At 28.7% G+C, this 15,146-nt stretch overlaps 1 protein-coding gene across 3 annotated transcripts; it reads left to right on the top strand.

Annotated features, from left to right (window-relative positions):
• The first annotated feature begins 316 nt into the window (after positions 1-316).
• LOC100569942 (maltase 1-like) lies at positions 317-10,026 on the top strand. Of its 3 annotated transcripts, none has more exons than XM_016803516.2 (10): positions 317-440; positions 512-697; positions 769-948; positions 1,300-1,475; positions 3,028-3,392; positions 4,457-4,640; positions 5,057-5,249; positions 7,452-7,647; positions 9,519-9,665; positions 9,807-10,026. In XM_016803516.2, exons 2-10 carry the CDS (start codon positions 535-537, stop codon positions 9,970-9,972), a joined length of 1,770 nt encoding a protein of 589 aa, XP_016659005.1. In that variant the 5' UTR covers positions 317-440; positions 512-534; the 3' UTR covers positions 9,973-10,026. The 3 variants fall into 3 exon arrangements, with proteins under 3 accessions (XP_016659005.1, XP_029348489.1, XP_008181896.1); XM_008183674.3 differs by having other exon boundaries at positions 387-486; positions 561-697; XM_029492629.1 differs by having other exon boundaries at positions 384-697.
• The last annotated feature ends 5,120 nt before the right edge of the window (positions 10,027-15,146 follow it).

The raw sequence follows: 15,146 nt of genomic DNA, 5'->3' as shown, positions 1-15,146 counted from the left end.
ATATGAAGCTTGTAATCCCAGTTTTACTATGTTCGTTGCAAGATATCTAGTTTACTACTTTTGGAGACCGAATAATAATGCTGGCTTATAGAACAGTAATTATAATTTTATAATATAGTATAATGCAATTTATTGTTTCAATATTAGCGAGCACGCAGTGGACTGGCAATCTATGATTAGTTGTATTAGTGTTTAGCAGAGAATAAACCGTAAAATATTAAGTAGATACAATTATTAATATTTGTATACGATAGTTTTATTAAAGAGCCAATAAAATCACTTGTAATCCAATTTTATATTATGTTTAAGTTAGTATTATATATTTGTATGGGTTGGGTTTATAACTTAGATAAGTAGAACAAATAATTATTTTCTACTTCTAACCAGTCTTGAACACTGCCTAAACATATAAACACGAATAGTTAACTATTTAATTACAAGTAATTATGAAATCACTATGAAGTAAACTTTTACACCAGCCCTAAAGTATAAATCGCTGTGTTGTTTTTAGATGGTATAATAGCTAATAAAATAATGCGTTGGACTCTTTTGTTAATTAGTAACATACAATTAATGTATTGTAAAGAAATACTACGACCAACTGTTGAATTGGATTGGTGGCAAAATGCTGTAATTTACGAAATATTCCCGTTGTCATTCAAAGATTCAGATGGCGATGGATCAGGCGATTTTAAAGGTACCTTTTATTAATATTGTAACTGATATTTATTTTAATTTTGTTTAAAAAAAATCGTTTTCCACTAACAGGTATAACTCAAAAATTGGATTACCTTGTCGATATAGGAGTAACCGCTATTTGGATGACGCCATTTTTCGAATCACCTTTAGAATCTGGTGGCTACGACATAACCAATTATCTAGAAGTAAACGATGTTTTTGGTACAATTGATGATTTAAAAGATCTTTTAAATGCTGCACATTCAAAAGGTATGTGTATGTTGTTTTTTATACAACAATATATTCCACTATCCGATTCAAGACTGCAACAACTCAAAATACTGGTTTATCGGGAATAATGCGTTTTCTATATTGTTTTTCTACGTAACGTAATGTAAATTATAATATTGAGAATTCTGTCTCGTGATCAATAATTTAACTATATTTTATTGCGTTCTTGAACTGAAATCGTCATAAGAGGGTATACATAACTCGGATTTGTTATATTTTTAGTTATTGCAGTCTTGAACTGGATAGTTGAATTATTATTGAACTAAACTCAAACCATTATACTTATCACTTAATTATATTTAAATATAATACAAAATAATAATATTATAGATTTAAAAGTTATCATGGACTTTGTTCCTAATCATAGCAGTGATAAACACATTTGGTTTAAAAAGTCTGTCAATAATGATACTCATTATGCAGATTACTATATTTGGAAAGATGCAAAAAATCAAAAGGAAGTGATAAAAAATAACAGTATAACTCCCATCGTGCCAAATAACTGGGTAATGTTTAAAATGTAATATACAAATATTCTCTCCCGTAGCTTACTTTTTTCTTGCACTTGTAAATGTAGAATTTGATAGTTAAATTAAAAGTTAACGTATCATCTAGTTAAATAATATATAAACAGCTCTAAATCAGTTATATTCATATCAGTTAATATATTAGTCTAAACAGTTTCTTAATCCTTTGAAATTACGACAAAATATCAGGTACGTTACCAATGTACCCCAGAGTCAAAATGTCCCACTATAGACTTGAAAAAGGCTAATTTATATATCATTATGTACCTTTATAAAATAACGTCTTGTCCTGACGACTGGCCCATCACCGTCTTGCTGGAAGTAGTTTCGTATTAAAACGTAGACACCCACTGATGAAGAATTTTTCAAAATTCGTAAACTAAAGAGGTGACAAGGGGTTGAAAGGTTGATATATCGATCAACGCACTGCCCAAACCACTGGGTCTAAATTTAAAAGCCAAGATATTTTCTAAATGCGATTAAATAACTTTCGAAATTTTATTAAATGCGATTAATCTTTTGGCGCAGTGGCACTTCTATGTATTTTAGTGTTGAATGTCTCAAGTTTCAATCCACGGTATTGGTGGCCCAATTTGTTAAACTGTTTCCTTTCTTATTTTTCCTGATTACTTATATATCTATACATATGAATGTTTGGTTCATTTTTATTCATCGGATTTTAGTGCGGTTAGGTTACGTTAGGATTTTGTGTTAATTGATAATTTTTCCCGGACGATGAAAAACCACCGCATTGTATCCTATTCTAGTATCCTCCTTAGGTTGAATTAAGTAAAAACGTCAAACTTGATAAAACGTTGATACTTAAGAGTAAAATTATGCACTTACCTACGCACCTCGTGGGGTCTACAATCTACCCTAACCGTAGGTAGATTGTCTACCTTATATATACTGATCGCATAATTACAAGTGCATCTCACGGAAAACGCCGATTAGGATGCCTGTAAATTAAAATATAATATAATTTACACTTAAAAAGGCCATTGCTTTCACAGTGAGTTACACACAAAATAAGTTGAACAATCTCAATTTTTCTCCGGGCAAAGCCGGGTAATTCAACTAGTTGTATTATAATAATATAAATATGCTAATATATTTACATATTAGAGATGGGTTGAACTAAAAAATATGGTTTCGTACTTAACTTTTTAATTGTATGTCGATCCGAATAATTCATAGTGTGATGTCGAACTCGAATTAAACGATATATGTTCCAGATCAAACCGAAATTGTACAAAATATTTTTTTTTAATACCGAACTGAAGTCGAACCGGGCTTTTGAATTAAATAATGAATCACACTTTTTAGTTTTGTGTCAAACCAAAATATAAAACATTTTTAGTTCGTTACATATCCAATTTATTTTCAGATAGCCTTTTTAAAATCTAAGTTTGACTTTTGAACTCAAGCCGAACACCTACGGTTTGTTTCGATTCTTCAAACATCAAACAGTTTAGCCCACCCCTTGTATCACCTATACATGTTTTATTAATTAATGTTCAATTATTTTTAGCAAACGATGTATGGAAACTCCAGTTCTTGGATTTGGCATAATACTCGCAAACAGTTTTATTACACACAGTTTATTTATAATTTACCCGATTTAAACTTTCGTAACAAAAAAGTTCACGAAGAAATGAAGAATATTTTGAACTATTGGATAGAATTAGGAATTGATGGTATTCGAATCGATGCGTTAAAACATGTATACGAAAGCGAATCAATGGGAGACGAACCAATATTAAATAATAATAATCCAGTGTTTGATTATTCTAGTTTAGATCATATTTATACAGGAGATCAAGTCGAAGTATATGATTTGATTAAAGAATGGCGTTTATTACTAGATGAATTCAAACAAAAAGATCATCATACAAGGTTTGAGAAATTATCTAATTAATTTAATATAGTTATCGTTTGAAAGCAGGTATTTAATTAGACCGATTTCTAGTTTGATATTTATTTATCTTTATGGGGGGGGGGGGGGGGTACTGGACATTTGTTTTAATAATTAAATCATATAATATAGTCTCATACAAAATATTATTAATTAATATATATTAATATATTATACGAGGTAATACACTCATTATTTCAGAAAACACAAATGGTTTTGAAAATGTTTCTTTTACAAAACAACATGTCTGGAAAAAAAATGAATATTTTACTGTTTTTAATCTTTGTCATGTGATTTTTTTGTAATCTTTCGAATGACAATATATATTTTTAAATTTTTATATTTCGAAGCAAGATGTTATTCAGAGTATTTAAATCTACAAAAATCAAAATTCGGACGAGTAGTTTATTAATTGTTATTATTTAAACTTTAATGTTTAGATAAGTTGAGTATTTGACCAATATTTTAAAGTGTATTTATATACCACTCCACTCGGATCATCTAGACTTTAAATACCTACTACAATAACTCATAAAATACTAGTTAAAAATTCGACTTTTATACATAAATTTTAAATTGTGAAATTTTTGTTTTTTAATAAATTAAAATTTTGTAAATATATTCGAAAATGTTAATAATGTTTGAAATCATGATTTTCGTATGTTAAATGTGGATTACCCAATATGCAATTTGTTTCCTTACAATTGTATAGATTGAGGCAATTATTTGCTAAGTAAAACATATTTTACAAAGTCACTATCACTGTGTACCAAATCCGTAGGGTATATAATATTATATAATGTGCACGATGGGTATATTACAGAGCGTCAACATGAAGATAGCATACACCTTAATATAAGAAATCTTAAAAAGTATAATATAAGCAAACTTAATAGCCATTACACAATATTTGCAATGGATTCTAAAGTTAGCAAACTATCTATGTGGCTATGTATAATTAATTATTGCTACAGATAACGTATTTTACATTTAGGGTCTAATCGTTAATAATGTCATTATAATTTTAATTAAGATCTCCTTTCAGGATAATAATGACTGAATCATATTCCAATCACAGTGTTTTATATAACTATTACACTAGTGGAGCTGAAGTACCATCAAATTTTTATTTAATGAATGGTTCAAGTAATTATACTCCGAACGATTTTGAGAGGGAAATAGAAAAATGGATAGCTAAAATGCCATTTGGAGCAACATTTAATTCAGTGGTATTTCATATTTTAAGTTATAATATATCATACTAATTATTTTATTTTTAAATATTTGACATATCTTTAAATTGTAATTGGTAGGTAACTATATAATTCTATTTTACTTGTGGACTTTTTTGATATCATCATTAGTAATATATTTATAAATGATTAATTTTAATTTTCGAAATATTTATATTTTAAACTATTAATTGACTGAACGTTCTAAGAAGTGTCGGTATCTTCTTATAATATACGTTCATAATAATAGTATATATATATTTTAAAAATAATTTAAAAATCTTCAAACTATAATTATTTTAATTACCCAGGTATAGACAAATTAGTGTTTTTTTAAATATAATATCACATTGAATGTGTTATTATTACGGTTCTTAATAATATTTTGATAATAATTCAACATAATAATTTAGCTCCAAAACCACGACCAACCAAGATTTCCTTCTTCTTATGGTAAAGAATTAATTGATGGATTGAACGCTTTGTCTTTATTTCTACCGGGTGTATCCATAGTTCTGTATGGAGGAGAAATCGGAATGGAAAACATAACAGATAAAACGAATTGTGCAAGAGGACCTATGCAGTGGGATGATACGAAATACGCTGGTAGGTACCTATTATTGTGGTATTATAATCAATACGTCTCAAAAATACTCACTACGATTCCAAATATCTTATATCTATGTAACATTATAGTCGTATATATTAGTTTATTATTTAAAAGTGTAAGTCACACCTATAAGTGTTGTCTCGGCCTAGTAAACGTACGAAATATATAAAATTTGCATTCAGCAGAACCAATGTTGTGTTGTTACACTAATCGCTTTAATATTTCATTGAATTGACCTAGTAGGTATACAATTTTAAGATAAAAACATTATCATTGTACATCTGCAGTTTGTATGCTACTTAAAAGAATTTATATTTTTGAAATATAGCACTTAAGATATTATTATTATATTTCTGGTAATCCTCATAATGTGACAAAGATATTCCGGAAACCGGGTCAAACTATTAACATAAGGAACCGGGACGTCTGGACACCCAATTTCACATTATTAGAGCAACAACTAAAATATATGCATATTATATCATTATCATGGTAGCAGGGGTGGATAGGTAGTATTTATGTTACAGGGAAATATTTGAAGGGGCCGCCTAACTGAAAAAAAATTTGATCACTTCGCTCGCATAGATCTAACACCTTTACCTATAAATAAAATGTTTCGTGCGAAAATGTATTTTTAGTTTGGTGAGAGGCTGGGGAAACATCATATGAGGAAATACAATTTATAATAAAAATTAATTATTATTATTATTTGTTTAATATAAAAATTGTAATCCTTCACTTGTCGTGCTATTATTATATTGTTGAAAATAACAGTAAGTAATAATAATTTATATAAATTTAAACTATTCTTATTTGGTGAATATTTTATTCTGCAAAAAAAAAAAAGTGTAGAGCCGAGTGGGCCCCCCAACATAAACATAGACGGGGGCCCACAGGGAAAATCCCTTATTCCCCATGGGCCTATCCACCCCTGCATGGTAGCTATCGAATAGGTAAAATCATTTGGACTTGGGAGCTAATGCATATTGTATATTACGTGATAGGTACCTATGTCATACAAATATTTTGTTCATTTGTTGTCGCCTTTAGTGTTAAGAATTAAGATAATAATATTAATAAAAAAATGTTATGACATTTAAGCATGACATTTCTCAGTATCTAAAAACATAAATGAATTTGGTAGTAGTTGAATAGTACCTATACACCTATATAAAGCCACATATAGGTACTCTGGACAGTATGAACAAACTAAATATTTCTTTTTTTCTACTAAAACATTATATCTACTTAATTATGGAGTACTTACAAGATGGTAAGATAGTTATCTTACCAACTTGTAAGTACTAATGTAGAATTTTATTATACATTATTAAATTATTTAAAATAAAATAGTGTGTCTCGTGAAGAAGTGACTGACCGGTGTCATATTATGATAGTATACCTTAAGTTATGAAAAAAAAACCCTATACCTAAAAGATGGGTCTAATTTTTTTTAAATTTTCTTGTTATGGTCAATTCAACTTTTCTACAAACCAAACCTACCACAAATTTTCTGATTTATCTTCAACATTTTTAAATTTTTTATAGAATTTTTTTTTATTTAAAACTTTTTTATCGTGCTATCGACTATTATACAACAATCAAACCAGAAAAGTACAAATTATTTTCATTAAATTAAAAATAGTAGAATTCTTTTGAATAATAAAATAAAAATAAAAACTGTATAGTAAATACTGCGTTATTTTGGAGTTATACCTACGCGATTTCCTTTTAAAAATTCTAATATTTGCTAATTTTTTTTACTTTTTTTAGTTTAATGAAAATAATTTATACATTTCTGGTTTAACTATGTATGTTAGATTACAGCATAATAAAATAGCTTAAAAAATAATGATAAAAATTGAAAATTGTTGAAGGTACGTCAGCAAATGTACAAGATTGGTTAGGTTTTGTTTAAAAAAAGTTGAATAAAAAAAATAAAAAAGTTAGACTCTTTAATGAGTTTTTTTTTCTATAACTTAAGGTATACTATCATAATATGATGCCGGCCGATAATTTCTTCACGGGACACATTGTATAATTATACTTAATATGTAAGGAATACATAGATCAAGAGATGTGACTATCTATAATAACCAACAATAATAATACTGAAAAAAAAAAAAAAAAATGTTTTTTTTTTGACATTATGTCACTTTTTATGAATTAATAACTAAATAATACGTTATAATATTTAGAATTCAGTACACACGTACCATGGATCGCGGTACACCCAGATTATGTCACGAGAAATGTGCAGTCTGAAAGCTACGATCCTAAAAGTTATTTGAACTTTTTCAAATCAGTATCGAAATTACGACAGTCTGAAACGTTTATAAGAGGAGGTTTGGCGACTGATGTTTTTAACGATAATAAAGTGTTTGTTTTGAACAGGTAAATAAGCAATGATTATTATGTAGTTTAGCTTCAAAACTAATCTAAAAACGTACTTATTCGTATTATCTCGACAACAATTTACGTTATTGGTTTTTTTTTTTTTTTTATGACTAATAATTTTAAGTCGTTATAAGACAATATTTAAAAATAATTATAGATTCTGAGTGGAACAATTAATGTATTGATCTTACAATGATGTGTTTTTTTTTTGTGTCTATCGTCACGGTTTGGGGCATTTTCTTCAACAGTACCTATCTTGTTCGATGGGAAAGTAAATCTAGTTACTGCATTAGGGAGGTCAAAATTTGAAATTTCCAATAGTTTTCAAAAGCGCCGGGAAAAACAACATAAAAATTAAGGAAAAACAGGAATTTTTACACAAAATCAGTTTTCCACAAAATCGATTTTGGTTTTTGGTGTAACTCTAAAACAAATACCCGTATATATATGAAATTTTCACTGGTTGTTTATATTAAGATTTTCTACACACGATAAAATTTTCAAAATATTTTGATTTGTTTTGAACTGTTTACGGACATTTTCAGTTTCCAATTTTGTTAGTCTTTCTTTCTATAACTGTCAATAAAACTTTATTTGTTGTGTAAAAAAGCTTGAAAATTTAATACAAGGCTCCTACTATATTGTTACAATGACATTTGAAAAATATTTAAAATCCTTAGTCACAGTTTTTATTTGTAAGCATTTAAAGATCAAATCTTGACAAAATACGGAAAAATCACGAAAATTAGCAAATTATTTTGAGTTGAGAATTCATAAAAATGTTTCGTTTTAAATCTTAGATTTAAAAATGTAATACAAAATTATTCATTAGTTTGTCTACTTATTAGAAAAAAAAATGTGGTTCATATTTTTACAAGATTGGATATTTTTTTTTTTTTTGGAACGCTAAAAAAGTTATAGCGTTCCAAATTAATTTAATCAAAAAAATATTAATATTTAAAAAATTATTTAAAATTACTTGATTTAGATAAATGTTTTTACAATCCAAATAGTTCTTATAATCAGATTCACAAATTGGCTGTTTTGAATTTATTCAAAAAAATTTTAATCAAATTTAAAATTTAAAATTTTCGGTATTAAAAAATAAATTTTTTTTTTTTTATTACACATACTGTACCGTAAGTGGCTATAAATTATATATGAAAAAAAATTTAAATATTGATTAAAACAAAAGTTATTCGAAAAGTCAGTTCTATCTGTTACATCCTGTACCTATATATATATATGTGTGCATATAAATGAATGTTTGTGTGTAGATTAGACCTCTGGGAAGAAGACAGGCTAATTTAAAAATGGTTAAATTTGGTTTATTTTATTTATCTGATATTAGTACGGTTAAGTTAGGTTAGGATTTTATTTTAATTGATTATATTAATCCACCACAGGTGGAATACGTAAAATTTTGGTACAACTTTGATACTTTAGAGTTAAATCATACACTTACCTACGTACAAACACGTACAGCACGGGTTCTGCGATCTACCGCAGGTAGAATGTTTACCTGCTAATATACTGCTGCGAATCAGAATTTTTATTCCAGGCAACGGAATAGTTAAGATAAGTTTTGAACACCATACACCGAATATTAAATAATGAATTGAACAAAGTTTGAGTTATATAGAATTGGTACATTTAATGGGCAATGAAATGCACGATATCAGCTAGTATTTTAAATATTATTTATAAATTGGTTGTTTGAGAGAAAAAAAGAAAATCCTACCGTAATGCTATAGAGTATTCATTTTGGTCTTGACATTTTTCCTCTTTTCAATATTATGATAGTTAAATTAGAAAGTTTTTAGAAATCAATGAGTACCTATTAAAAATGATTTCATAAACTATTACAGATTTTTACCAGGCCATGAGAATTACACGTTAATTATCAACATGGATACAAATTATACACAGCGTGTACGTTTATCAGACAAAATATCAAATTTGTGTGACTCTTTAACTGTTGTTGTTGGATCAATAAATTCGAATTTTGACACCGGGTTAGTACATAATAATTTTGTAAAACTAAGGAGAAAATATTCCACTGTGGAGGATTGTTGCATTAAACAAATAATATTAGCAATCTAATATAATATACAACAATATACAATATGCAAATTCATATAGTGTTTAATTTTTAGAAAATCATTATTAACAGCAGAGTGGATTGATCTAAGTCCAGGCGCCACAATTATACTAACTGAAAAGACTGAAACAGGATCAACACAATCATCCGGTACTCAGTTGTTCATAACATTAAAAGCACTACTACTTTGCTTATTTTTCATTAAAATGTGTAATATATAGTGCTTAGATGTTGCAATAAAATAAATAATTAGTGAAAAAATCTTTTAAATTGTGAAAAAAAAGCATTTACTTATTTAAACAAATATTTATAGGTGAATTGTAAACATTTATTACGTATATTATCTACTATGATTGTAATTAGTTAAAAGAATAAAATAATAATTTAATAGAAGATTTAAAATACCTAGTAGGTATACCTAAGTATAATTTATTACGAAGGTGAGACAATAAAATAGTATTAATTTTGATTATATTCTGGTTTTTATTATGTATATAATATTATTGCATGTTGATAAGTTAATCTGTTATTTTTAACTCATCTCGTTTTTCACTTTATCATAACAATATACAATATTTTATCGGGGAGTGAGAACATGAAGGTTTTTGGATCATGATTTTTATTTAAGAAAAAGTAAATTTTATGTTAAATTAATATTTCTTAGTTTCTTACCTTTATAAGATAATATTGGAGAGAGCCAGTTGTAGTTTTTATAATATATAGATGCATAAAATATTTACCATAAAAAATTAGTAGGTATTAAACAAAATATGAAAAATAATATAACGAATATTTTATTATAAAACAAAGAATGGTATTTTTAATATCATATGAAGTTTATTGATTATCAAACTAAAAAATAATATACTGAACATAAATCTTTTGCAGTAAAAATGTGACGGAACAATGATTGATATACCTGGTTAAGCCTTGTTGGATCTATGCATTTTGGTAGATGACTGATCTGAAAATATGATACTATATAGTACCTATATTATTTAAAAACTAATAAAACGGAATATGTCGATAAGTGCATTATTATTTAAGAATAAAATGGGTCTAACTTTTATAAGCATGGCCAGTGAATGACCTTGTACATTTTCGATGTTATAGAGACTTTGTAATTTCCATTTGACGAACAAAATATAATTGTATATCCGTGGTGGTAAATTATTTTCCACGAGACAGAAATACAATTGTGTAGTTAAAATGTAATTGAATTTTTAATGAGTGTAAGACCAAGAAGTGTATACTATAATAATAATATCGTCGTCGAAGAAGCGAATAAAACATTTGATGCTAATAAACTATGTGTACCACAAGACATAAAATTTAAATCGTTGTTGTTAAATTTAATAGTATTTCAATTATATTATTTCCTTTTCGATAATTTCATATATATTAGACATTTAAATCATGAGAATAAAGTGATAAAAAAAACATTAATTATCGCGCAAAACTCGCACACAACAAGATAAAAATATATAATTAAGTTTTTGTTGATAAAAAAAAATATATTTGTACGCATAAATAAAGGTATGAGCCTTACAGCACGAGAAAGAGCAGCGTTGGATAATTGGTTTAGCCAGTTGGAGGAAAAATAATAAGCATTCATTAAAAAGGCGAAAAAGTTTCTGGATTAATATTTTTCATCCGTTGTGATGTCCACTTTTCCGCTTCTTCACAGGTTCGGCCGACCCTGGAGATAAGGAGCTCGTCTCTTCTGCGTGCGGGTTAAAAAAACATTTTATGTGTACGTTTTAGCGTACAACATTTCCAGTAGCATATTATATCCAATCTCCTCGTTTTTGTCCCAAAGGTCTTCCGCTCGAATCATTAATTATAATTTTAAAGCGTCAAAACATGCGTATTAATAAGTCGTAAGTATACTATATTATAGTATTATTGAAACACTAATCACAGAAAAAGAAACTATTTAAAGCATTTAAGTGAAATATTATGACTGAATATCAATATTTTGTGTTCCATATCTAAGTGGAGATATAGTAAGTATCTTCTTAAAATATGTATTCATTTTAAAAAATGTAAAACACTTACGGTATTAAACATGGGTAAGACAAAGGTCAGATTTAAAAATAACCATGTATTTGGTATGCAGAGCACAGTTGGTACATCGGAAGCAAGCTTCTGTAGGGGAGAATATTAAAATAGTTTGAGAAAATTTAATTTATTAATACAGAACGCATAAAATTAGGCTTAGAGTTTTTTTTTTTAAGGGAACCGTAGTTTCCTCACACCTCATCATATTTTTTACAAGTTACGTAAGTTATTACTAAATTTTGAATTTGAAAACTTGACAGACATTTTAGGGTATTAAATTCCCACCCAAGCCCTCCTGGGACTCTTCATCAGTCGTCCATTTTTTAATTTAATTTTTTTTTAGTATTAGTTTTTTGATATTTTATTTAATACTAATTTTACAATATCGCGTTATCAACAATATAGACTATATTTACAATTATACAAACATAACAATAAAAACAAGTCCCCCAGAGATTTGTGGAGGTGATCCTCCCAATGCCTTCATGGTGTACAAAATATACCGTCGCACAAAATGGCAGTTGAAAACCATATTTACATTGTGCAGAACAAAATTCTCAAACCATATTTTACTATTAGGTACGAGTTCAAATGTTATCACAATGAAATGAAATGTTTATTTATTACTGTTTTAGGTCGCGCCATTGTCTTTGGAAATTCCGAGCTTCCCCGTTAGTATTTCATGAAGTCGGCGCCACGTGGTCTTAAGTTAATTACCCGTTATTGGAGTACCAACAAGTTTTTTTAAGTGTTTAAATTAATGTCGGAACACGATAGCATACGTCCGGCAGTTTCATAATTACTTCCGGTATACAATTAAACAGAAAGCCGCGTTATAAGTCGAATAAGCACACTTGTTTTTTGATTATCGGCCTTTTCATTATAATGATGTGATAAATAATATGTCTAGGTGTACGTAGATGAAAATAGTAAGTTCACCGGCCGTTATCGCAGCTATCACATATTATATAATATTGCACTATCATATTACAACCGCCGAAATAAATGTAAATTTCTGTACTGTGACCTGTGTAACGAGCTGTAGTTACGCGAAATTCTGAAAAAAACAAAACAACGGTGCAAGCTACTGGAATAAATTTGACATTTTACGGAATTGATATTTTTATTCTAAGTTTTTGTGCGCGCGTGAAACCGTAATTTCCCCGTGCGTCCGTAAAAGTGTATACATTATGTAATACGCGCTGGCGGGAATATGCGAGTGTGCAATATATACATGGAAAAATGATAAACGAGACGACGAAATGGTGAGGTGGCAGACGTTGGGGACCGGGGTTAAGGTGGTGCTGGTGGGTGGGTGCGTGGGGTACCGGATATGAGGGAAATACGTACCATATCCGTGCGAGTATACACGATTATGTGCACAAGGTTTTTCCACTCGCAGTTCCTCTCTTTCTCTCTCATTCTCTCTCTCTCTCACTATCTCTTTCTCTTCCCCATAACCTTGTCGACTCTATTTCTTTCCACCCATCTCCTTTTCTCCATCTCACTCTATGTATAATATCATATAGTATATATATATATACAGAGCAGCAGCAGACTTATATACAAGAAGTGTGCACTGCGAGGGCAAACACGCATCCGATCTACGCAACCCCCGAGCCCCGTGTGTTCGTCTTGCGTCCTGCAGTGGGTCACTGCAGCAGGAAATTTCGTATTGGCCAAACCGTTTGAAAACGTCCAATTAGTTTCGTTCGACGACCCGGAACGATGACGGCCGAGCGCGACGTAGAAATGTCAGAGTCGGTGTGCGTGGTACGCACAAATGACTGCGGGGCAGATACTCCAATAAAATGTACGGAGCGATGGTGGCGACAAAGGTCACCTGAAACGAAATGCTTATATGTATACAACACTATGTGATCGAAAAACCAAGTGCGGTACAAGAAAAATAAGACGTTTCCCGAAGATTTTAGTTGTTTACACCGATAATACACATGACAGGCGTCCGTCCATACGTTTGTAGACGCTCGTTGTTGAAATGGCGGTTGACGTGTGTATGGATATTAAAGTATGAAACGAACCTGTCGTTTTTATTTTATTTCAGTTCATTGCAAGTCCAAAATACAGATAAAATATAGCGCGAGTTACATATTTAACAGTTTCTAGGTATATAATATTAAAAAAGAATAGTTGTTGAACAGTGAACTATTGTACAGGTACTTCTGGTTGACCGGATTTATTTAATTATGAGGTCTTTGTGTTCTTTTTCACTGATAGAGCAGAACTTGATTAGTAATGTCCTATGATTTTTTTTTAGCGCTATTTTTGTATTTTAGAGCTTTATGAAGATTAGTTTACAAAAGACACACATATCACGAGACAATATCGCGTGAAGTCTTTTCGTTCATTTAACTGGACATCTCACAAATCTATTTGTTAGTAGTACGATAAGTGTTATAGCCAAATAATATTATAATATTATAATATATTACTCAGGACATTATCGGAATCATATTATTTTTCACCAGATCCATAACGGTAATAATTTTTGTGGATCTCCGGCATATGACGTGCGTTTATCGGTTAATACGAACAAATTAATTAATACAATCTATATTTTTATTAAAAAAATTGATAAATTTAAAATATATAAATAATTATTGTTATAATCATTGAAAATACAAAATTACGTACGTAGACATTCGACCTCAGATGATTATATAAAAGCGTTCACAACAAACATGAACTTAACAATTTGCTATTCGCAAGTAAACATAATAATATTACAAGACCAGTAGTTTTTTATGGTTAATACTCATATAGATAGTAAATCCAAATTATACAGCTAGGTGTTGACACCGGCATATTCTGATATTCACATACATATTATTATAATCGGTAATCTAATTTATTGATTTTTTTTTATAATATATAATTTTTATAGTACTTAATAACAAGCTACGTTATAAATTGATTTTTTACTTAATTACAAATAATCAAATAAAACTTAATTTTAACTAAACGGATTATTAATTATAAATTCCTTTTGTTCTAACTAATTACCTACGTTTCCGCTATTTGAACGCTTTCTAGTATCTAGCATTATAATTCATAATTTCTAAAATATATCTACTTTCAAGCTAATAATTCAAAGACAAGTCAAGCTAATTTTATTTTATTTGTAATTAAATTGCATACATTTTTAAGTAACCATGACAATGAAAATTTTACGAAAAATCGGTCAGAAACAAAAAATCTCGTATACAGTCCATTATGATAATTGTATGTCAAAAAAAAATTTTAAAAAATTAGTCTTGGAGTATAATATTTGATTTCAAAAAATCAGAATTTGAATAAATTCATTATTGGTGGG

Source organism: Acyrthosiphon pisum, unplaced genomic scaffold, assembly GCF_005508785.2.
Source record: "Acyrthosiphon pisum isolate AL4f unplaced genomic scaffold, pea_aphid_22Mar2018_4r6ur Scaffold_21966;HRSCAF=25449, whole genome shotgun sequence".
Taxonomy (NCBI): Eukaryota; Metazoa; Arthropoda; class Insecta; order Hemiptera; family Aphididae; genus Acyrthosiphon; species Acyrthosiphon pisum.
This window is presented reverse-complemented; position numbering and strand designations above follow the sequence as displayed.

Coding starts and splice junctions, on each gene's coding strand:
- LOC100569942 (XM_016803516.2), top strand. CDS start 535: ATGCGTTGGACTCTTTTGTTAATTAGTAACATACAATTAATGTATTGT. Junction 5,250..7,451: donor GGATGATACGAAATACGCTG/GTAGGTACCTAT, acceptor TATAATATTTAG/AATTCAGTACACACGTACCA. Junction 7,648..9,518: donor AAAGTGTTTGTTTTGAACAG/GTAAATAAGCAA, acceptor AAACTATTACAG/ATTTTTACCAGGCCATGAGA.